The sequence below is a fragment of the Alosa sapidissima genome, chromosome 22, assembly GCF_018492685.1.
Source record: "Alosa sapidissima isolate fAloSap1 chromosome 22, fAloSap1.pri, whole genome shotgun sequence".
NCBI classification, from domain to species: domain Eukaryota; kingdom Metazoa; phylum Chordata; class Actinopteri; order Clupeiformes; family Clupeidae; genus Alosa; species Alosa sapidissima.
In genome coordinates, this window is record NC_055978.1 from 25,246,588 (window position 1) to 25,270,844 (window position 24,257).

General features: G+C 46.0%; 2 protein-coding genes across 4 annotated transcripts; one reads left to right on the forward strand and one right to left on the reverse strand.

Moving 5' to 3' along the window:
* Positions 1-37: 37 nt before the first annotated feature.
* Positions 38-1,416, forward strand: LOC121697155 (macrophage mannose receptor 1-like). Its single transcript, XM_042078498.1, has one exon. It carries the CDS (start codon positions 336-338, stop codon positions 1,119-1,121), a length of 786 nt encoding a protein of 261 aa, XP_041934432.1. The 5' UTR covers positions 38-335; the 3' UTR covers positions 1,122-1,416.
* Positions 1,417-2,665: 1,249 nt separating this feature from the next.
* gas2l3 (growth arrest-specific 2 like 3) lies at positions 2,666-24,170 on the reverse strand. 3 transcript variants are annotated; one of them, XM_042079587.1, is made up of 9 exons: positions 23,941-24,170; positions 16,167-16,222; positions 12,040-12,214; positions 10,910-11,028; positions 10,617-10,758; positions 9,055-9,118; positions 8,492-8,630; positions 7,599-7,706; positions 2,666-5,499 (listed from the first exon to the last, which is right to left on the reverse strand). In XM_042079587.1, exons 2-9 carry the CDS (start codon positions 16,191-16,193, stop codon positions 4,270-4,272), a joined length of 2,004 nt encoding a protein of 667 aa, XP_041935521.1. In that variant the 5' UTR covers positions 16,194-16,222; positions 23,941-24,170; the 3' UTR covers positions 2,666-4,269. The 3 variants fall into 3 exon arrangements, with proteins under 3 accessions (XP_041935521.1, XP_041935522.1, XP_041935523.1); XM_042079588.1 differs by lacking the exon at positions 23,941-24,170 and adding an exon at positions 18,209-18,426; XM_042079589.1 differs by lacking the exon at positions 23,941-24,170 and adding an exon at positions 12,946-13,080.
* Between the last annotated feature and the right edge of the window lie 87 nt (positions 24,171-24,257).

Below are 24,257 nucleotides of genomic sequence, written 5' to 3' on the forward strand. Positions count from 1 at the left end.
ACTTTTATGTTTAGAATGAGTGTGTATGTGTGAGTGTGAGTACATGCATGTGTGTTCCTTTACAATTTATTACATAACATGTGGGCAACATAGATTTGTCTATATTAGCCAAACTGTTTGTACAATTTAAGTATAAAAAAAAAAAATATATATATATATATATATATATTAGCCAAACTGTTTGTACAATTTGGCCAGCTGCAAGCTTAGTCTGTTTTTGCATTGTAAAAAGGAGAAATAGTCATTTGAATGCAGTCCAGATTTGCCTACAGGTGTTCAGTTGCTGGTTTATACAGTGGCCCACTAATGTCAAGAGTCCAGACACTCCAGCGAAGATGAGGGAGACACTGGTGGTTGTTCTCTGGGTGGTCTTCAGCGGACTAGCCCACGGAGCGAACAGGACACATGTCTTTGTGGACATTCTAAAGTCTTGGGTGGAGGCTAGGGATTACTGTAGAGGCATTTACGATGACCTGTCCACCATAACAAACGTTCAGGAAAATGATATCCTGGAGAGTTTAATGAAGAAGCATGGTGTTTCTTATAGCTGGATTGGTCTAAATAAATATGTAAGTGTCAGCTCTCCTCGGGTGCTCGCAGATCTATTCTGGAATTGGGCAAATGGAGATCCGTTTGTTTATAAGAACTGGGCCCCTGGAGAGCCTAACTTTGATGAAAAGTGTGCAGAGCTCCAGGAAAATGGGCTGTGGAACAACAGGGCTTGTGACAACAAAAGGACGTTCTTCTGTTTCGAGTCGAAGTGGATCTCTGGGGAGATCGTCCTGGTGACCGAGAAGATGACCTGGGAGGAGGCACTTCTCTACTGCAGGGAGAAGTACACAGACCTGGCTAGCCTGCTCACCGACAAAGAGGCGGCCCGGGCAGACGCGACAGCCGGCGCGGCCCATACCGCCCAGGTGTGGACCAGCCTGCGCTTCCTGGCAGACGCGTGGCTGTGGGTGAGTGAGACCAACCAGACCAAGCAGAAGTTTACCCAGGGCTCCCTGCCCAGCTGCCCGGTCCAACACCACAGCTGTGGGGCTCGGAGTCCTAACGATGGCCGCTGGGAGAACAGAAACTGCCAGGAGAAGCTAAACTTTCTCTGCTATAGGGCCTATTAGGGGAGGCGAACTTCCTACAGGATATAGTGAGTTTGTTTCTGGTATGATGTCTGCTATAGCCTATTATCACAAGTAGATTGCATTGCTCCCCTGTATTTTATATCTAAGCATGTTTCTGCTGTACTAATGTTGATTAGTGGGGTGAATTTATTTGAAATTCTGTTTGTAAAGGCTTTCACCCTTTGTTGTATAATTACACGTTCATATTTTATCCCTTTACATTTTTTTTCCCATCCTGAGATGGTTATTACAAAGTGCAGTGGTCAGCCAATAAAGTTTTGTCATTCTTATTTCACCCAGTAGGAGGCAGCAATAAACCAATACAGTAGTATGTTAGACTGTACTAACTACAGAGTGCACAGCCTAACGTAAGCCAAGACTGGCCAGGATGATCGTATCCAAAGGAAGCATGACATGATGCATGTATTAAGCCCTTTCAGTGATCACTGAACTGAGATATTCATACACCCAAAACCAAAATGAGTCTTGGATTAAAATTGTTGAGCCAATCACATCTTGACATCCTTGGGCTTCAAACATACTGCCCGTTATATTGCCTTACACAGACTGGTTTTCATAGACAATCATTGCATCCTATTGCAACCTCAGTCATCCTATATGCTATGCATGTGGAGATGTTGGTGCACTATAGGACCATCAAATCCAGGAGCGAGTCAATCAAGGTCCTTCTGCGCAACACAGCTTAACAAAAGCCTCCCTCTCCTCAAGGCATGAAACTGGCCAGTGATCACGGCCCTCCTCCACTTCTCACTCACAGTCTAATGTGTGTGTTACCACCTCAACACTGATATGAGCATTGTCACAGTCTAATGTGTGTGTTACTATCTCAACACTGATATGAGCATCGTCAAAGTCTAATGTGTGTGTTACCATCTCAACACTGATATGAGCATCGTCAAAGTCTAATGTGTGTGTTACCATCTCAACACTGATATGAGCATCGTCAAAGTCTAATGTGTGTGTTACCATCTCAACACTGATATGAGCATCGTCACAGTCTAATGTGTGTTACCATCTCATCACTGATATGAGCATCGTCACAGTCTAATGTGTGTGTTACCACCTCAACACTGATATGAGCATTGTCATGTTTGTTGTGTTGTTTTGCAGAATGACATAATCTCCAGTGAGCAATTGAACACGTATCACCCTTGTCTTCTGCAAAGTGGTAGACAAATCCTCAAATTTAATCTAGTCATTTACATATGCACTATAATGCATTATTGTTAATTCACATAAACTGGACAACTTAGTCATGTGCATTTATAAGCTGTTCAGCTGTTAATTTGTTTTCAAGTACACTACAGCTGACAACACTACACAGTATGGCTGTATGTTTGCAGCAGGAGGCCCGCCGTTACATGAATCTTACATAATGCCTATACCACCCTCATCAGTTGGTTACATGGAAGGGTCTTTGTTGAAAGCCTTAGTGAGAAAGCACATACTGGACCATCATGGTCAATTTCAAAGGGACATGCCATGTTTGCAATGGCTGAAAGAACAGCACAGACACCATCCGATTAAATCAGCTCTTTTATTTGACATCACGCACACTCAAACACACAAAAGTTGGAGACAGTACTCTACATTCATGACAAGGGGTTTTCTTAAAGTGCTGGAAAAGGTTGACATACTCAAGAGTATTGCAATGACACTTAAAAAAATAAAATAAAAACACACAAAGTGTTGATATAACCAAACAACAGTCAACATCCACTTCCACACACACACATAGAATCAAGAAAATTAAAAATAAAGATTTTGAGAAATCAGTTTCATAAATAAATTTCAGCTCTGTGATACTGGACGATATATATTTATTAGCGTTTGGCATGAACGGATACTATCCATGTAGGCTATTTGTTAAACTTTTAATATGTCAAATCAGTAGTATGTCCTCAATAAAAGTAAACCAGTCCTGCAGTCTTCAAATGCTGATGAATGCTTCCGTTTTGTGCCACTTTCATCCTTAGCTTTAATACTACCTCACACACAAACAAACTTGACCAACTGCAAATATGACAAAGAGCTTCATATATAAAACATACACAAAAGTACTCTATGGATATCAATCCCACCACTCATGACCACGTTTGCTATCAAGCCAAGCTTATACATTTTACGTAGAAAAGGTTCAAATGATCCGTCAAGGTAGGCTACTTTGTGAGGATTAGTTTTGGCTACTGACAAGACAACTGACATCGTAACATGTTTGTAGGTTAAAAAAGGTCCCATCTCACCCAATCACCCCCTGGAAACACTCTACAATCCCCTCTTCTACCATTTGGAAAAAAGGCACACCATGAACTTCCTACTCACTCTAGCAAAAACACGTTAGCAAAGTCACTGACAGGAAGACCAGTAGAGATAGTACATACTGTTGACAGGGAAATATTGAGTCAACACCAAATAGTTTAAAAATACAGATTTGATTCATGAAGTCTTTGGCATGTATAAAACGTTTGTGACCATGGACTAGTCAAGTTCGTTGCTCACCAACCATGGATTTGAGTATTGCTTCTGATAGTGTCGTAACGTTTTACACAACCACTGAGCAGGGTATATTCCGTAGAGGCTGGACTTGATTTCCATTTTGAAACAGTCGGGTTGAGAGAAGTTGTAAAAAATGTACACAAGGACAGCCAAAGCTGTTTAGGGTGGTTGCTCACTAGCATACGCACATACCTACAAAAACAGTCTCTAGCAGTCTCTGATGTCCTTGCAGTAACAGATCTCAGTGGAATGTTAAGGTCTTGTGAAAGTTACGGTGATTGTGCTTTTGATATAAAAATCAGATGTTTTGTGTTCATGCATTCCCACTCCTGCACTTGGTAAAGATTATGTCCAAACAATGCAGAGGTTTTACCTCTTTGACCCTTTTGATAATGGCACAAATAAAATCATAACAAAATAAATTAAACACAAATATAAAATCAAATGGACAGACAGACAGACAGACAGACAGATAGACAGACAATGTCGCTTCAAAAGTTGGTAATGTGGTGTGAGCGTGAGAAAACACCTCTGTGTCTCACAAGTGCTTGTTCACTACCTGGTCGGCTAATCTTAAGGATTCCCATGAAGCCAGAGGAGGAGTCTGCCTGTGCTGAGATTGTGCTGACGCTTAGCACTTCTGCTGCTGCCTCCTCCTGCTGTTCATCTCAAAGTACGGCTCCTCCTTCTTCACTGGCCTAGTCCGCTGTGTGACCTTCTGGGAGACGGGGGGCGTTTTGAGGCCTGGTTTGACCGCTGCGTTCTGCTGGGCTTCGGGCTTCTGAGCAGGCTGGCTGGCCAGAGGCTGCTTTCTGACGGGCAGTCGCGGCGAGTTGACTGGCGTCTGCCTGGACGGGGTCGAGCGAGCTACAGCAGCTAGGACAGGGGTCCCGGGGCGGGACGAGGCTGGGCTCTTGCCGGCGGGTTCTTTGGCCTTGGTCAGCGGGGAGGGCCGGGCCGCGGGGATGCGAGTCCGTGAGGTAGGGGTCTGCACTCTGGGACGTGGGGCGGGGGACGAGGAGGAGGACTTGGAGTCGTAGGAGGCGCAGCTGGCCGGGCTGGCGGGCCGAGAGGTGATGGGCCGCGGCGAGAGGGGCCGGCGAGCGCGCCCGTCCAGGCGGAGCCGTGACACGGGGGACGAGCCACGGCGCTGGTCCAGACGCGAGCGCAGGGGGGCCACCGGAGGCTTCCCGTCCTTCTGGCCGGTCCCGGGTCGCTGGTTCAGCACGGCGGCCCGGCGCGTCACCGGGGCCGATTTGGGGTGCTTGAGGGTGGGCTCGGCGCAGACGGGGCTGCGAGGCACCGGTGGGGTCCCGTTGGGCGCCTGGCGGAGTTTCAGCTTGGAGGAGGCGGGGACCTTCCGTGTGACCACTCCGCCGGACGGCACAGGCGTAGACGGAGGCAGCTGAGGCGCGGCCGCTTTCTTGGGGACGAGCGCCGGAGACTGCGGGGCTCTCTTCGGCGATGACGGAGTCGCCTGGAAGACTTTTTTGGGGACCGGCGCCTTCCTCGGCAAGGTCGGAGTGGACGCCGGGGACGCGGCGTAGGAGCGCGGCGTGCAGTGCCCGGGCGTCGGGGCCTTCGAGGTCGCCGCCGACGACGAGCAGGAAGACGAGGCCGAGGAAGAGGAGGTTGTGGATGAAGCATCGGAGAGTGCGACAGCGGCCAGAGGGTCCATGGTGGGAGGCTGGACCTGCTGAGTGGTCAGGGCCGGGCCTGCTGACCCCTTCTGGTAGGCCAGGATCTTCTGCTCCAGGGTGGTGAACTGCAGCACGCGGCCCGGGTCGTTCTTGAGCAGGAAGCCCTTGAGCGTGTCCCAGCCCCCACCCACCCGCACCATCACATGCTTCCCGTGGAGCATCTGTGTGAGGGGGAGTAAGAGGGAGAGGGAGTGGAGAAAGGGGGACCAGAGAGGGGCCAGTGAAGAGGGAGAGAGGCGGAGGAGAGAAGAAAAGAAACATCACTCAAGTTACATAACACCAGATCTTATGCAAACACCAGGAGTCCAGTTGGGCCAACGTCAATTTCAAGGCTTTTCAATCATCTCCATCTTAGCCCGAATTAAAAGCAAATGAATAAGGGGCAACAAACCAGTAAAGAACTGGAGTAAACAAACTAGGCTTCTCTTGACCTTTAACTCAAGCAACTCATCTCTCAATCATCCCCATCTTAAAGGGCAGCTCTGCTCTAAGAACAGCCTAGGGGGTATTTTTGGATGATAATGACAAATTTGACGTTAGGAAAAGAGTGACGTTAGTAAAACCAGAATATGCATTTACAACGAAATAGCATATAGCGATAGCCTTGGGAGTAAAGTAATTTTAACTTTGTAAGTTAACAGAAAGGTTATAAAAAAAGGACTTTGTGCAGTAGACCGGAGTTGTCATTTAACCTGAATTAAAAGCAATAAATAAGGGGAAATCAGTAACACTTCAACCATTGTTTAACCTAAAAAAAAAAACAAACAAAAAAAACATTTTTCATTAAAAAAAATGGCAATAGATAACCAACCATCTGGTTTTAAACTGTCAATGTAAATTAATCATTCCATCTACCTTTCAAAAAAAGTACTATATTGGATCATGCATTATATAATTTATATACACTTCCCATTACATAACCAAATTAATTAATTTAACTAGATAATGTGTCAGCTCATAATCCTGTCACTAACACTACACTACAAACGTATGGAGACATGTGCACCTGCCAAACATTACATAATCACATTAATTCAACACACAGGGCATGAGTCTGTACGTAAAATGTTCCAACTTAAATGAGGTTGATTACCGTATCCATCTGTGAGTGAAAACTATCTTTAGATTCATGTCCTGTTAAATACATACCCATATAGACAGCTTTCCTATCCTATTGGCTGCTGATGTAATTGATTATGTAACCTTGACTCTAGGCTTTGTTAATGCCTCAGTGCGGCGGGAATCTCTATTTGGACACACACAGCTTAGACCCCCATCTGTGCGCTTGTCACTCGCTGTGCAAAACAACAGTTTCACAGCCATGCCTAGGTGAGTATGAAAACCACAGCTGGCCAGAGTGGACGTTCGGACAGACTAGGGGTGAACGTGGTGAACGTGATTAGACCAACCTGATATCATATCATTATCCGTGTACAGCACCAGCACGTGTCGTGGGATCTAAGGTGAGTGTGTGTGTGTGTGTGTGTGTGTGTGTGTGTGCACATGCGCATCGTACACAGGAACCGCGTGGGCGCTGACGTGTTGGCCGAGGACCTGATTGGCACTCTTTAAACCAAACCCCACGTGCGTTCCAAGAGCTCCCGGTGAGAAGGACTGGATTAGCGGCTGGTTGTGAATGGGATTGCCGGCTGAATCGCATCGCCGGCCGTTCATTTAGACTCTCAGCATTTTTTTTGATAAACTGTATTAGAGGAGCTCAGACTTGCATTACAGGCAGAGATTCCCCACTGCCTTCATCCAGCCAACAGAGTCATTTGAGATCATCATTCCTGTTGTCAATAATCAGCATTTTCTAGTGAATCAGTCAGCAAATGGACCAGTAAACAGGAGGACCGAGTGTGATTACGAGAAATAGCAAATGGCGAGATGGTGATTGTACTTTTCTGGTAAGTGTGAGGGGGCAAAAACGTGGCACTGCACGAGACGCTGAATGTGCTACGCCTCTTGTGTTCCAGCGTGATGGAGAGCACAGACAGAACGCTGGCTCTCCTCACGCTGCTCTTGTCCAGTGAATGCGGCAGGAACAGCTGCGAAGGCCCAGCTCGTCTTCACAGATGGTATTGCTCTCAAGCAGAAGAGCGGGGGGGGGGGGGGGGAAGAGAGAGAGAGAGAGAGAGAGAGAGAGAGAGAGAGAGAGAGAGAGAGAGAGAGAGAGAGAGAGAGAGAGAGAGAGAGAGAGAGAGAGAGAGAGAGAGAGAGAGAGTGCACATGTGTGTGTGGTGGGGGTTGAGCAACTCACCCTAATGAAGAGGATCTTGTCTCCGAGTCGGTAACGGCCCTCCGAGAGATACTCGATGGACACTCTCTGGGCACAGTTACAGGGGGGGTCGTCGCTCATGTCATGGTCCTGCAGGAGAGAGGAGGGAAGGGTGCGGGGACACGAGTGCACATAAGTGAGACTGAACACTGATGAAATGATCGGAAGTCAAGAGGAAGCCAGGGACTCCTGCTACAGGCGTGGTGCAGGGGCAGCGTGAGAACAATGCACCAGGGGGATGGGTGTTGTTTGGGTTCAAGAAAGTCAGAAGCAGAGCCAGGCCGACTCAGCATCTCGTGTGTGTGTGTGTGTGTGTGTGTGTGCGCGCCTCAGCACTTCAAGGACAAGCTATGTGGGTCATGCTGACAGAGCTCTGGGAGAGGGGACAGTGTGTTTATTGATACTGAGCGAAGGCGGCTAACGCAGCGGGCCCCGACACCACGCCGTGTGCCGTCACAGGAACTCGGCGCATCTCAAGGAAATGGGGGACTGTTTACCAGCAACCAACAGAGAGAGAACGGAGAGAGGGAGAGAGAGACTGAGGAAAACAAACAACTAAACAGTCTAAAACTAAACAATGAGGGGCCATCTCCTCTTACTGACGTTTCAAGAAGGGCCAGTTGTGGGACAAAGAGGAGAGTACCACAGGCCACTCTATCTACCTCTCCTCTTCATGTCACGTTTCAAAAACACAATGCAAACACAATGATCCCATGTGCCTCAGCTTGTCCTAGAGGATCTACAAGACTCCATCGGCTCCATGTCTCACTCAGGTGTGGTTTGGTAGGGCTGTGAGGTGTGTGTGTGTGTGTGTGTGTGTGTGTGTGTGTGTGTGTGTGTTTGTGTGTGTAGGGGGGCAGGGGCGTCATACTCACGCCTTGGTAAAGGCTGCCGTGCTGACAACAGACGGTGAAGGTTTTGACAGCAGGGGCTGGTTCTCCCGTCATCAGCAGAGTTTCCTCCAGTTCAATCTCTTTCTCCAGTTTCACGAGAACCGGCGGCTCCACTCCATACCTGTGAGAACATCAGAGATAAGGGAGATAAGGAGTGATGCATCACTTAGCCACATCTCTGAACTGCATGCCACATGCAAAACAATTCTCATGGAATGAGGGAAGACTTAAAAAAAAAAAAAAAAAAAAAAATAGCTCTAGAACCACAGATGAATACAGATTCACCCCTAGAATCCTCTTAGAATTTACCGATTAAGTGATACTTACAGTAGAATTATCTGGTGCACATTCTGGACAGGCAAAGCACACATTTTAAGCCCCACCCCCGCTTGCCCATCCCAATTCTGCAGTTAAAGACTACAGCCCCAAGCTTTCAGACCTTTTGCCGAACCCACTCTTAAAAAAATAAATCACAAGATTATCCGACTACCCACAACCCCCCTGGTGCCCAGCCCTACGCTCTGTTGCAGAACTTCACCACTTACTTGGATACGATTCGGCCAATCTCCAGTAGACACAGGCATACCTGCCGAGGATTCTTATGCAGAACTACAGAGGAAAATGAAGAGCAATTATAGGCAATTTGCATTTAAGTAATGTTTACCCAGATTTATCCATTCTGGAGCAATTCAGGCCATTTCACAAGAATACCCAATTTAACCCTGTTAGTATAATTATCCATATCTTCATGGTATAATTTTGTTTTGTTGCAACACTGGGGATCAGGTGGGCAAGCCTCTTATTCTCTGGTGGCCATGGTGATGGCACAATGCACTTTGGTTAATTGGTCTGCACAATGGATCCCAAGAAGCCACTTGGTTTTGGATTAAACTAATGCCAATGACATGTGGTTCTTCAGTGTACGACCTGCCACAGCACACGCTGGCAATGCAGGCTTTACCTTTAGCCCCATGCTCATTTGAACTGATTACTACTCCAATTAGAGCATGTTAATTAGCTCAGCCGACGGCACTAATCTAGTGACTGCCAGAGATGTTTACCTTTAGACTATAGGGCTGCTGGAATAAAACATAGTTTATGATATTTCGATCACTTAAGGGTCAAATGAATTTAAAAGAGCCAAAGAAACCTTTATACCTCACATCATTTTGCTCAGACCAAATAATTACTTTATCAACTTTAAGATACATAAAGACCATAAACCATAAAACATACATAACAAAATATAGATAAAGGGACAAAATGATATTGACAAAATGTCATATTTTGTGGTGTATACTACACCATGTTGTACATAGTATTATAATTAGGCTTGGTCATTAATAGGCTGCTGTGAGAAGTCCCCAACCAATAGCATAAGGAATTTAACATCTTTTCCTGTCTGTAACTCATATTGCCATGTTATATAAAATCTTCTGAGTGTTAATTTCATAAGAATTTCTCAGATTATACCAGAGCACTATGAGGTCTCGCATGAAATCTAAAGAACGGCCAGGTACGGTTCGGACTCTCCATCCTCTTAGCGTTGACTTTCAGTCTGACTGCGTTCATGCCATAGAGTCTGCTCTGCTGGCACAGCGGTGGGGTTCATGCTGGGCCTTTGGCCTGAATACTGAGGGTCCGCCCAATATTTGCACACTAATCTGTCGTGGAAAAGCATTCAAGGCTGTTTTTCAGGTCAGATCCTTTCAGTGAACAGGTCACCTAAAGCTGGAGCCATCGGTCTGGCTATACGAGTTCTTGGATGAATTAGGGATAAATGGAGCTTTGTGCTAGGAATCGACTCAAGGATTGCTTACACACACATGGTTGCTGTTTCCATGGGCAACGCAACATCGCTAAAACTATCCTCTCTGTCTGACAGCTAGAAGGGTCACGACGAAGATTAAAACTCAAATGCTATACCAATTTCACCCAAATTCGAGCCAAACAATGACTTCTTTTGAACAGGCACTAATATGACTTTTCATTTAATTGATACTTCCCATATCAGTATGAAAGAACCTAATTTTTAAAATGCACAAGGACCAATTTTATGCTCCTTTTGGGACAAAACTTCCCCTAAAACTAAAATCCCCCCCCTCACCTAGGCCCTCAGACTCAAACATGTAGGTCTCGTCCACTCCGATCTGGCGGCACCAGCTCAGGAAGTTGGCCGTGTTGTCGCGGGCGAAAAAGGACCCAGGAGAGGCGACCGCCTTGAATGGCACCTTCTTCATGGGAAAGTGCTGCAAAGGGCACAAAGGAGAGGCGTAAAAAGAGAGATGAATGAATGAGCTCACAGAGCACACAAAGGCACTTCAGATGAGCGATTGTTGGCCACAGAGTGGCCCCACCGGCCCCCTGCTCCCCGCTCGTCCAGCGGTGCCTTTATCTCACCTGCCACTTGTCCGAGGGGCAGCTCTGGGAGATTTTGGTCTGAAGCACTCCGATCAAGCGGCACAGCTTCACACCATTCTGCAGCTCCTCCATGAAGTGCTCTGCGCGCACCTCATCTCCTGTGTGTGTGTGTGTGAGAGAGAGAGGATGAGTGGGTGTGGATGTAACGTTATGTGGTATGCGTGTGTGTGTGTGTGTGTGTGTGTGTGTGTGTGTGTGTATGTATGTATAAAGGATTTAATGTGGGAGGTGAAAAAGAGGGCAAAATGGAGAGAGAAAAAAATAAAATTAAGATTGACAAGAGGAGAAACAAAGACAGACAGGTCAAATTCAACAGTATATTGAAATTTTGCTGGGGTGCAAATTATAGCTCCACGTCCGGCTGAGCCCCTGGGGAAATCTAAAGTTACGGATGGCTTGCGTTTCAGTCTACCTTTTTTTCGGTATGCTGAATTTCACCAGCCTATATTTAGAGGCCAGCATTCAGCCATAGTCAATTCTCTCCAGAAGAAAAACACCCTCAATTGTTTACACCCTTCCCATAATAGGGTCTTCTCCCCTTACCCTCAATGCCACTAATATAAAAAGCTGGCTCGAATTTCTCCTTTTGTTAAAAATGAAGATACAGAGTCCCATCCTCATACTTCTGTGGCATCTTAGGAGCCCCAGGCTGTGTGAATGTGAACTTCCCACCCTACCGATAGACTGATACGATACTAAGGCTCCAGACGCAGCTGTACAAACAGAATGCAAATTTGGCTAGGAAGCAGCAAAGTGTCTGGGGTTTGGTTTGGCTTGGCTTAGAAATCTGCACTCTTTGAAATGCAACACTTGATACAACAAGAAGAAAACTGGAATTCAAGATGGCATGGCTTTAGAAAACACCAAACTGTTGATTCACTTTTGAGGAATAGCAAGTAAATGAAACTGTTGGACGTATGCAAGTGGTTCTTTAGTGTGAAGAAATGAGCTACAAGAACCAAAAACTGACCCATAAGCAGTCCAAGGGTCATATTTACGATCACAACTGAACAGCTGACAATTGAAAAACCTGTCATATTTTTATAAAACAGGCCAAAGATATTAAATAGGCACTTGACCAGAGGAACACTGCTGAGGAGGAGACATACCCAGCATGCCGGTCAGCCATATGGCCAGGTCCTCTTGCATGGGCACCAGGGTGGCCTCGTGCCGCACAGCCAGCCACTGGTCGAACTGGTTAACGTCTGCCAGACCAGGGCCATGGCGCCCGGTCAGGGGACTAAGCGGTCTCTGGACGGGAGAGTCGAACCTCTCAAACCACGACTGCAGGGAAAGAAAACAACATAAACAAACATTCTCAGTGAGCGTGTGTGAGACTAAATGAAAGTGCCGGACGGAGATGGAGAGAAAGTCAATGAGTTTGTGCAAATATCACACAAAATGGTCTTTGTCTTGTGTCCAAGCTGATTTGGATTCAATAACAAAATGGCACAGCACAACCTCATAGCTGACGCAACTAGCTGGACAATGAACCTGGGGGGTATTCCAAGTACGTGGTTTAGTAACAAACCTGGGTAAGTTAGCTCGGAGTAAAGTGCTAACTTACCCAGGTTTGTCACTAAACCACGTACTTGGAATACCCCCCTGGAAACTAAATCTTCAACTGTTTATTTGTATAAGCAATAAATACCTCAACCAATTTCATAGAAAGTGTTCAGTGAAGTTGAGCCCCATCTATGAGATAGGAGCGTGCGGGAGAGGTGGAAGATGAAGAGGGATTTTGTTGAAACCAACACAAAACTAGTTTTAGAAACCAATCAGCAGGGCTATAATTCACAGGCTTTGGTGGCCGAGCAGGTTAATTGCTAGTAAGCAGTTTCACAATGCAAATAAGTGTTCTTCCTTGAAGAAACCTCATATTTGAGAGCCTTAGGAACAGATTAAAAGCTTTGCATGCCTTCTCTGAGGCCACAAACAAGATTTTCTGGTATTAGAATACCAAACGTAAGCTTGCTAGTCATTCAGATGCATTTTCTCACAGGTGCCCTCAATACCATAAGGTTGAAATTAAGGTTTCAGTTGATTCCCATTCACGTTGTCAAGTTCTGTGAATTGCTCTTCAGTCCTCCAGCTCTCTGTTCAGTATTCATGCTGAGGACAAACTCCAGTGTTCATACACAGTCCTGGCTCTGTGAAGGGTAAACAAACATAGTGGCTCGGCCACAGACCACCCTAGCCAATCAACACCCAGTGCAGTTATTTGTGTAGAACATTCTGATTAAAGCACCATATATTATCAGTATACTATTGGTTACGTGACGGATGTAATCAGATTGAAAATGAATATTTAAGTTATTTATTCCGATTTCAATCCAATTACACAATTTACATGAGTAAAGAGTATAATCAGACTGAAATCTGATTGTTTGTGTGTAACCGCACTGACTGTGCTTTAGGAGCATGGATGGGAGGTGTCATTCGAATGGATGTTGAACTCGTATCAACCTTTTGGAACACTGAAACACAGACTGCATGTTTACCTCACCCATAAGCCTATTTATCAAAATGCAGGTCTACGCCTCATTTGTACCCCTAGGATTAATCCAACCAAATACCATGCAATTTAAAACCTCTCCACTTGTACTTGTGACTTGTTCACAACCTCAACACAGCCGTGGAAGGCTCTAAATAGACATGTTGAGGCACGGGACCTGGGATGTGGAGGGCCAAAGGGCTACACTGCACTGCCTTTACGGTGCCCTGTCAGGGCTGATTTGCACTGAGAATATCCAGAGGGAGCTGGAAGCAAGTGGGAATATCAGGACATGCTCCACAACCCACACAGGCGACTGGGACGGGCACCCACAGCCAGCTCCCTCACTGCAACTAGAACACCCTCCTCAAAACCACCTCACTGTGGGCTACAAGGAAACGACAGAGTGAAACTCTCAGGATGAAAGCCCATCTTTCCCCCACAGTAACAAAAAGGCCAGCTTGCTGCTCTGGTGACAAAGAGGGTATAATGAAGTAATATAACTCGCCCGTTTAGAAGTCAGGCCAAATGAGATTGCCAACGGATATTCCACATATCAGGCGATGCTGGGCGAGCTCGGCTGGACTGTAAGGGGTTCTTTCACGGTGGGGGAGAGTGCCTGGAGCAAGCCTCTCATCCCGTCCAGGGAGGCTGGCTGTGGCTGTCCGCTCCCACAGTCGTGTCAGATTCATCTCCCCGGCCCAGCGCAGCAGCAGTGCAGCGCTCACACTCACACACATAAGCCTCCCTGTCAGTCCAACAATGGGCCCCTCACATGGAGGCTGCACATATTCCCTTTCCTGTTTTGAACTTGAGCACTATGAAAGACACAAGGGCACGAGATCACTTCCAGTTGGGGTGAAACCGGATGATTCTTGATGACAATGATTGGTTTTGTTTGCCCTAATATTAAGAGCCCAGGAAAACTGGAAAATTATACCAATCCACCAAAATACAAAGGCAATGGGCTCGAAACAGGGTAATGAGCCATCCTATATTGCCTCTGTAAAAATGAGTAAACCTCTGTTTGGTGGGGGTTGAATTTTCGTGCACACTGGCTTTGAGGTCAAGGGGGCAAGGAGGGTTCTTTAAACAGAGAGCTGAACAAGCGCATCCCAACACAAACGAAGCACTGGTCACACACAGGAATGTTTCCATGACCTGCTTTTCTGACCTCTTCTGCCCAAAAAGAATGGAGGGTTTGCTTATTGTCTGGGGGGTATCAAATTACACATGAGTGTGGATCGCTGCGGCCCCCACCCCCAAATACCCCCACTGCTGTGGTAGCCTGAAGATGGAGAGGATATTAGAGGAAGTTTCTCATTAGAATGACTTTGTTTGTCATAGCACACAGCTCAAAACCACGTCTGTTCATGGCAATTGAAAGCCCCCTCTCCTTTTCCTCTGTCAAATCAGACGCACTGAACTGGATGGTGTTCTCAGGGAGATCACATGACCTCTTTGCTTGCTTCTGCACATGTTTCCCGTGACTCCCACGCATGTAACCATGATCCCCAGAAGAGCGAGCGAAAGAGGGAGGAACGAGGGCAGAGAGAGAGAGAGAGAGAGAGAGAGAGAGAGAGAGAGAGAGAGAGAGAGAGAGAGAGAGAGAGAGAGAGAGAGAGAGAGAGAGAGAGAGAGAGCCACTGGCTCCAGGCAAATCCGACACATATGTACTGTTTCCCTCTCTTGCACAAAGGTCAGCTAATTAGACATGAAAATACAAAATGGAGTGGAAGGAGTGAGGGCTTACACAGGCACGCCTGATTACCATACCACGGCAGATTACAGTGGGAGCCCATCGCCTGACCAGATGCAGGCCGTGTGTGGACAAGAAACTAAGTTTCAACTGAAGTCTTAAACTTCTTTACAACCATGTCAAAACAGAAGCTTGGCTCTGTAACATGGGAATCGGAAGGAATTTCCTTCTTGGGTTCACGAAATCGCTCGTCATGGTGGATAACAGCTTCAGCTGACCATCTGTGGGAAAGACATTTGCATGACAGACAAGATCTTCCATGTAGCTTATGCTGCCTAACTTCCTAAAGCCTCCACTCATCCTAGTCCACCTTTGATCCTGTAATTTACCTGAGGGGGGTCGTCTGTCAAATGCCCCCTGCCCTTGAGTGACCATGAAGACCACCTGGACCACTCAGCTCTTGATCGGAAGCTCCTCTGACTTCAGCATGTGGACACACTGTGGACTTCCACAGTTACAAAATATAAAGTCTAAAGAGACTAAAAACGATGGCGGCCTTTGAAGGTCATGAACTGTGTTGCATGACTGTCCGGGAACATTGTGCACAGTTTTGCCTACTGATTAGTCATGTGTGCAAGCTGCTGAAAGAACATGACCAAGGGTTTCATTAGCATACAATACATGTGAACACCAAGAGTACAGCCTCAGGCGTTGCATTTTCCATATAACTTTATATGCTTCACATGATACATAATAAGGTGTTATATAACAAAAGCACAGGTGCATTGCAGAATGTCAGCCACATTACTCCCCCCGCCCCCCACCAAGGTGCTGACATTTGGACCAACTTTGAAGCTGCATCTCAGTTTAGTTTCAAATAACCATAAATCATTGCCAATAAAGGTTACCAGTGGGGAAAAAAATGCTGACTTCTAAAAGTAAATAAATCTCCCCATCATTCATCACGTGCACTGTAGCCCTACATCTGTCACACAGAGAACAATTCAAGCAAAACACTTTGAGAAATGTATTATGTTCTTTACCTGAAGCCCGGCCTGAACTGCCATCATTGAGCTCAAGAGACGTTCACCTCTTCATTCTGCAGGCAAAAGAGAAAGAGCTGTTATTGGTCATGTTGATTTCATCCAGACTACACTTAAAAAATAAAATGTGATGGTTGAGCTGCAGACAAAACAAACTGGTTTTAACAGGGGGGGAAATGAAGTGAAAAAAGGTACCCATGGTAAGACTGAGCCGTCTGAACAGGGCATTAGCCATGTCCTGACGAAAACCCTTTTAGCTATTCTCTCTCAACAATAGTCAGTCTTAATTAGTGTGCCTGCCCTGATGCCAATGCCAGTGCCTGCAATCAGGCTATATTAAGCACTGTGCACTCTTCCACACAGCTCCTCCACCACTAGGCCTACACTTTAGTAGCCTTTTCCCTCACAGAGGATGCACTACTACCTTCAGGACATTTTGTGGAGTCGAGTTTGACTCATCTTGTGGGGTAGTCATGCTTGTTTTTCCTTACAGTGGTTGAGCTTGGGAAACAGATCACGTGTAAAGACCTGAGGCCATATTTACAAAGCATTTTATCTTTTAACATTTAAGAGTGAGAACAACAATAACCTTGGTGATTCTTGATGATTGACAGGTCTGCCAGTGGGTAGGCATGTGTTACATTCATCATTTAATTAAGAAATGAAGAAAATAAATGTACAACTGGCTAGGAATTAACAGCAGAACACGCCCACAGAAAGTGTCTGAGAAGAACTCCATAATTGCTCATTCACGACTAAGACGTTATCGTTTAAATAATTCTGTACAGCAATTAAAAACATTGTAATATGGAATGACTGAACTGCCATTTTGCATTTGGGAGATGGTCTTAGTGAGGAGTCTTTTCAACTCACTCTTAGTTCTCAAAGACTCTGTGCGAAGTGACTTAGTCAAAAACAATTACGAGTCCCTATGTTACAACTAGTTCTTTCCTTGAATTTGTTCTCCCAAGTTATGAACTACTTTTAGTCTTAGGATGCTTTGTGAAGACAGGCCCTGATCTGGAATCCATCAAATCAAGTGTCCTGTTAGGAAACTAGAGACAAAACACTTAAAAAGAAGGAAAAAAAAGCCGGAGCCGGAAGCCACTTTCTAGAAAAGTCAGGAAAATAGCCTAATGGAACAGAAAACAAATCCTGTGGTCAACATCATAGCAGATATAGCCTTCAAGATATTTACATATCTAATCCATCTAAGCCAACACAGTCAAATCTTTTCCATATTACGGTACTAAAAGTGGTGTGGCTTGCATACCTAAAAAAAAAGAACAGAGTTGCCAAATGTCCCTTCCAAGCCAATGAAGCCTATGAGGCTGTGAGCAGAGACACACTGTTGTTGTTGTTGAGAGGAAAATGTGCTGATGACTAACCATGGATATGGATAGAGTCCCCTGGCGGCAGCACTCCATTACCCTCAGTTGGGTGAGTGAAACATCTGGGAGTGAGTCAGTGGCTGAGCCTTTCTGTTCTCAGGGGGAGAATGGGCCTGAGCCCAGACTTCTTACAGGATGTTAGGGATTACCCTGATATTCATCCCCCCAGCCACCCAACAGCAGTGTGTGTGTGTGTGTGTGTGTGTGTGTGTGTGTGTGTGTGTGTGTGTGTGTGTGTGTGTAGCAGAGCAAGCTGCGTCGTCCCTGTGGACCAGCATGCAGGATTCAGGCTGTCCCGTCAACGCACACAGCCCCAGCTGAGGAAACAAAAACCAGAGTGCACCCCGTCCTGCACAAACGCTCAGTTCAATTCTCACTTCAGCGACGGGGCATCCATAGTGATTGTCACTGGCAATCGAAGAAGTTGAGAGAGACTGCAAATCAATAGCTTTCTCATCCGTCCTACATTGAAATTCTTTCAATAAAATGCTTCTGTCAGGGCTATCCAAACTATGCATGTGTTTTTTTTGTTTGTTTTTAGATTGGAAACCAACGCCAAGGCATGCCATGTAAGCAAAAATGCTCGTTCTGCCATGCAAAAGAAAAAAAATACCAGGAGGAGTGACAATGACAGCAGGAAATGACACCTACCTCACTGAACAAAAGAGTCCTGTTCAGATTATAGAAGGATGGGACAAAACAAAAGAGCACAATACCAGCCTGCTTGATTTGAAAACAAAATCCGGTCAGAGCATAGAATCCCCTTGGAGGCTGGGTTTAGTGTGGAGAGGGCACGCTGAGCAGGACACAGTAGCGGAACAGTGCAGGAGACAGCTGAGCATCCGGGCCAAGCGGGCAGCGATGGTCCTGAACGCGAGTGTGAGTGTGTGAGCAAGCAGGCGAGAGAACGGGAGATGGGGAGAGAGAGAGAGGGAGGGAGGGAGGGAGAGAGAGAGAGAGAGAGAGGGAGTGAGCGAGGGATAGAGGAGGGGTGGGGGGCAGGGAGCAGCGGCTTGCCTAATGAAGCAGCTCCGCTGTGCTTGGTGCTCAAACCCCCTGATCCTGCCCAAGCCATCTCACAATACACCCATTGTTACACCCCCCACCAGGCCAGTCTCTCTCCTGCTTACACACACACACACAAGTAAGCCCTAAACAGTACAGCCAATGGACAGACTCAAGTTCTTAGCAACAAAGGAGCCTCCCCCTTTGAAAAATACAACAGTGTTGGGAAAGTTTGGGGTGGGTAGAGAGAATAAGACCACAATACGCCTTTTCTGCATACTTCTGTTGACGGAGATGCCACAGAAAGGATGGGGGCGGCAAGACAAGGGATCTATGGAGAGACAGAAATGGGGGGGGGGGGTGGGAGAAGAGAAAGAGAAAAAAAGAGAGAGAAGAAAAGAAAAAGAGAAGGAGAAAGACACAGAAGGGAAGAGAGAGCAGGAGAGGGTGAGAGAGAGAGCGCAATGAAACTTAATTGAGTGTGGCGCACTGTGGGGGAAAACAATAGTGCGGAAAGGGCAAACGCCCTCTGTAGAATGATCTGCATCTGAGCCTCTTGGCAGAGAGCTTGACAGCACAGCCGGATGGGCCGCTCCACTAAATGTCAGCTGAAGGCAGGAACAGAGGGATGAAACAACGTCAACGAGAGGAAAACAACAAAAACGTGTTTTATGTGCCCAACTATTGCACCACTTGGCTGGAGGAGAGAGAGGGGAAGGGCACGACATGACACCGACCCCAGGGTGAGGCCGCGCCACATTCTCCAGAAGTCACTGGCATATTAAGTGGAAATTCCACACGGACACCATCCATGCATTGTGCCTAAGCATCGTAAAAAGAATAGCCATGGCTCTGCTGCATGACGACACCCTGGCTGCACATTTTCCACGGCAGTAATGATCATCTTGCTGCTGAAGGCTGATGGAGGAGGGGGCAGGATGCAGCTCTGTCCCCGTGGCACTGGCTGCCTCAGTTCATCGTTGCAGCTGTGCTTGTGCATGACCTAGCACAATTGTCCTCCCATGTAACTGTACAATAAGCATGGATGACCATGACTCATGCAAAGTTCATGACGTAAAAGAAAAATCAAAAGATTAAAAAAGCAAAAGTGGAATTATTGTATCAGTGGAAATAGACCCCTTTTTAAAACTAGAACAATAAGGTATTAAGGATATATAACACTGACTTATTTGAAATGTAACAAACCAACACCCAAATAAACAAACAAACAAAAACAGTGGAAAAGTAATTTCAGGGGTTGCCAACGTCTTGCCATTGTACACGTCAAAGCCGGATGCATGGTCTGTGGTTTGATATAATAATCCCACGATAATGAATCTCGGCATGAACACAGTAGATTTGGGGCTTTAATTACATCCTGGGAGATGTCTGCGCATAGCCCGGAGAATAAACACAGGATGGAGAGAGAGAGAGAGAGAGGAGGGATGCCCACATGTTCCATCACGCAGGTCATCTTACAGCCTGCCCTAATCGCCTAAGAGGATCACATCCATCCCAGACATGGCTTCCCCCAATGAGACGCCTTCGCTCATCCTGCACGGGAGAGGCGGCACGTGGCACATGCATGCAAGCGTGTGTAAATGTAAACACACAAATTTGTCTGTGTGTGTCTGTGTGTGTGTGTCTGTGTGTGTGTGTCTGTGTGTGTGTGTGTCTGTGTGTGTGTGTGTCTGTGTGTGTGTGTGTCTGGGCACCAGTGGTCTGCACGTGGAGCCACATCCTAAACACCCCCACCCACACCAAACACTCTGCCCTGAGGGAATACCCCCCGCACGCACAATATTATGCAAGTCCTTTTGTTGCTGAGGAGTTCTTTGTCCCTGGTCTTAATTGGCCTGTCGGTTAGTTTCATTAGGGTCCTCTTGTCATCGATCAGCGAGACGCTCCACAAAGGCTCTGAAGATTAGTGGGGTCCCTGAGACCCTGGGCGGCCCATAAAGCATCCTTCAGTCCGCAGCTATCTCTCCTCCCCCAAAGGGAAGCCCCTCTAACAGACCAGAGTGTGGCTGACCAAATCTCTCCACCTGCCAATCCTATTCCCTGATGAGGGGATCGTTCATGCAGAGCCACACCTGATCCCACAGCGCTGGATGTGCATTTGATTGGAGTGTCCTGGTCAATGCATAGTCTATTAGCACAATTGCAAGACTAGGATATGAGCAGTACTGTTGAAAATGAACGACCAACCCTAATAAATGCCACTTCTGGCGAATGACAGCCCAATGAAGTTATAGGGTATTACTTAGTCATCAATCCTGGACCTGCAGAGGACTCTGGCGGACTGCCAAAGAGTACAAGCGTGCATGCATTTGCCAGCCAATGATCTCATCACTCTAAATAACATGGCACTGTGCATCATTCAAAATTCAAAGACACCAAAGTGTGTTAAAACATACAAAGATTAACACCCATAGAAACAGACGGTTTTCTTAACCAGAGAACTGTTTTTTTTCCCATTCTGTAAGATCACCTTTGCTCCACTCTTTTTTAGCCATCTGAATAGTGAAAATAGACTCGGTCTTTACTATGGTCATCTGTACAAGTGAACTTGGCCCAGATTCTAAAGATTTGAATTCTAAAGGGTATGTTGATGGTCTTTTAGTCTTCCCTGCCACCATCCTTGGAGAGCTAATTAAAATGTTAAACTCTGCACTAGGCTGTGAAGGAGACCATCACGCCAATTGTCCTTTGCAATTACCAAGGCAACTCAAACACAACCTTCAATGGTGAGCTGCAATTTAAACCAATCCTTTAGAGAAGCACACTAAATGTCTACCTATCAGACTAATCTTCACTAGGCCTGATATATTGACTTCAAATGGTATCATTTTTGTGCAGAGCATACGAGGCCCCTGGACCTGGTGTTTGCCTTGGGGGTAGCTTATCTCATCCTAGACTAATGACAAGCACTAGTCCACTAAAGTCCCACTGGTGCAAAGGTAAGCCCAGCCTGATGTTTTCAGAGAGGTTTACTCTTAACTGACCAAGGAGGCCGGTCGGGTCAAGGAGAGACAAGGTGAATGGATAGTGGGTTCACCCGGTTTAGAAACACAAAGAGCATTGGGGCTTTGAGGTTCATCCAGACCAGGCGTGTTGTATGTTAATCCGGGGGATAGAGATGGGATAGGGTAGTGGGGCAAAGGACAGAGGGGAAGGGGAGGGAAAGGTGACGATGGAAGCTGGGTAAACTTTCATCGGACTAACTGACCCGTCTGGCGCTCTGACTAACCTTTGTGCCTTTACTCCAGCTCAGAGTCAAGCCAATAGATGCAGTGTTTCGCATACATTGACTTATTTGTGGCGGACCACCACAATATCAACACTGAGCCACACAATGATTTTCCAGGTTGTACTAAATTGTGCTTAAATCTGGTTAGCATCATAACCACACTGCGCTAATTTGTTAAAAACTGTTGCGTTCAAGTTAATTCTGCAAACCTATACCACCACAAATAGAATTCAATTCTGTGGGAAACACTGAGATGTCAGCCTTTTTGACAAGACAAAAATAAGGACACGGCACTGGCAATGTTTTTGCACACAATTCCAATTTATATAACAAAAATATCTTGATAGATCTTTTACCCAACTGTCTATAATTTTCTGAGGATCCAGTCATTTCAAAGCTTCACACTTTTCAAAGGCTTTACCATTAGGTTCTTTAACTCTGTAATATTGCTTTGATACATCACCAGCAAGGATTTATGAGAAACCAGGTGTTAACCGAATCTATTTCCATTCCTTGTACCTATGACTACTTTCGCATGTTTCTGCTCAAATAGTGCAGAACAGACAAAGAACGGCTCATTAGAAAGCATCAGTGACATGCTGTTTGGTTCAAGCCTGATGGCGTAACTCAAACAGATACAGTTGCCTAGGAGATGCTTGGAGGCTTGTAATCTGAGCACCATGATTGATAAAAGCGTAAATAAAAAGATGGCCAACAACAAACTCCTGGCACAGAACCAGAGACGCATCTGGGACCATGGTGGAAGACCGTCCGGTGCTGTGCCTCTCGCCTGGCTATCAGCTGGACCCTCTAATGAACTGGGTAATCTAAGAGTCATTATGATTGCTATTGTGCCTTGCGGAGATCACGCCCCATATGGCTCAGAGCTAGGGTTAGGCCATTAAGCCTTATCCTCTTCTTTTCATATGGGCTTTTTTGGGTCTTTCCCCTCTTGTCCAGGAGGCTCCCGTGCTCCATGATGTTTCCCAGTCTAATGCCAGTTTATTTTGGACAGATGGTCTTTGAGGTTGGCAGCAAAATCTAGGCCATTTTTAGGGGCACAGTGCCTGTCTGCACGCGTGTGCTCATTAGTAATCAGTGAAAAAGTGTGCCATAATGTTTAAACACTGCACTAGCCCTCTGTCTTTCAGGGTCGATGTTTATAAAAAGACAGGGATTTCCATATTTGTGAATCTGACCGTCAGCCAAGCAAGCTGTGCCTAGCTAGATAAGGACCACAGGAGTGCACTTATTCAAAATGCATTTTAAGCTCTCCTGTGGCCACCATTGAAAGGCAAGGAAGGGGTTTTAAATCCCTTTCATGGCCCTGACACACTGTACCCTGCGGTGGTGTGGCACACACTATATAGGGAAACACCTGCAACCCTTTCCTTCTCCTGAAAGGAAACAGGAGACACAGGGAGACCTTGAGGATGTTGTCATTAAAAATTAATACATAAGGGATTTTCTTCTAAAACACCCAATTGCTAAATATTCAGCGACATGACTAACATGACATTTTGTTTGCTACAAAGGCTGAACAATAAAATGATGCTTGACAGCTTTTGCAACAATTCTGAAGAGAGAGAATGAATAATTAGTTAAGAGAGACTCAGCATCAGCATGCCAAATCCAAGGGTCCAAAACCATTTAAATATGTTTGAGATTCATTTGTTCAGTCGCAATGTTGCCGCAATGTTGCCATGATGTCCCCCCCCCCCCCCCCCTTTTCAACCAAAGCCAAACTTAAAAAAAATAATAATACAATCAAATATTAGCCTAGTTCATTTATGTATATTTCATTTACGTGAAAGATGAGGAAAAGTATGCCTATATGGCGTGCAGATTTCCAAATCGCGTGGCATTTTTCAAACAACGTTACATATGTAACTTTTTTCGTCTCTGGGAAGGGGGAAACACGCAAACGGAGATTTATTGAAAATAGCTCGTATGGATACACTGAATCAAAAATATCCACACGAGCTATTTTGTAGCGTGCTGGCCATGTCCAGAAAGACATTCTAGCAGCATCAACGCGTGTTGATGACTTGTTGCATTCATTTTCTCGTGGCTTCAGAAGAAAAAATGCAAGGGAACGCGTGTAAAAAGACGAAAAAATATAACTTACCAGCGGTCAAAGAAGATTTCTCCAGAGCGTTAAAGTGTTGTCAAATGGCTAGTTCAGGCATCCAGTTGAACCAGAAACACATACAAAGTTGTTGAAAAGTAACGCTGTAGCGTGGGATGTCAGTTAACCAGCATTCTCCAAAGTTGTTGTTCCTCAACGCCATGGAATGTAACTACTGCTGGGCAAGCAGCGCTGTTCGAAACAACCAATCAGAGCGCACACGCATAACTCTCAATGGAACAGGGGCGGGAAATGAGAGGTTTTCCCTCATCTTTGCCAAGTGGCAAGTGCAGGTGGGCGTCACCAGCTTACCAAAG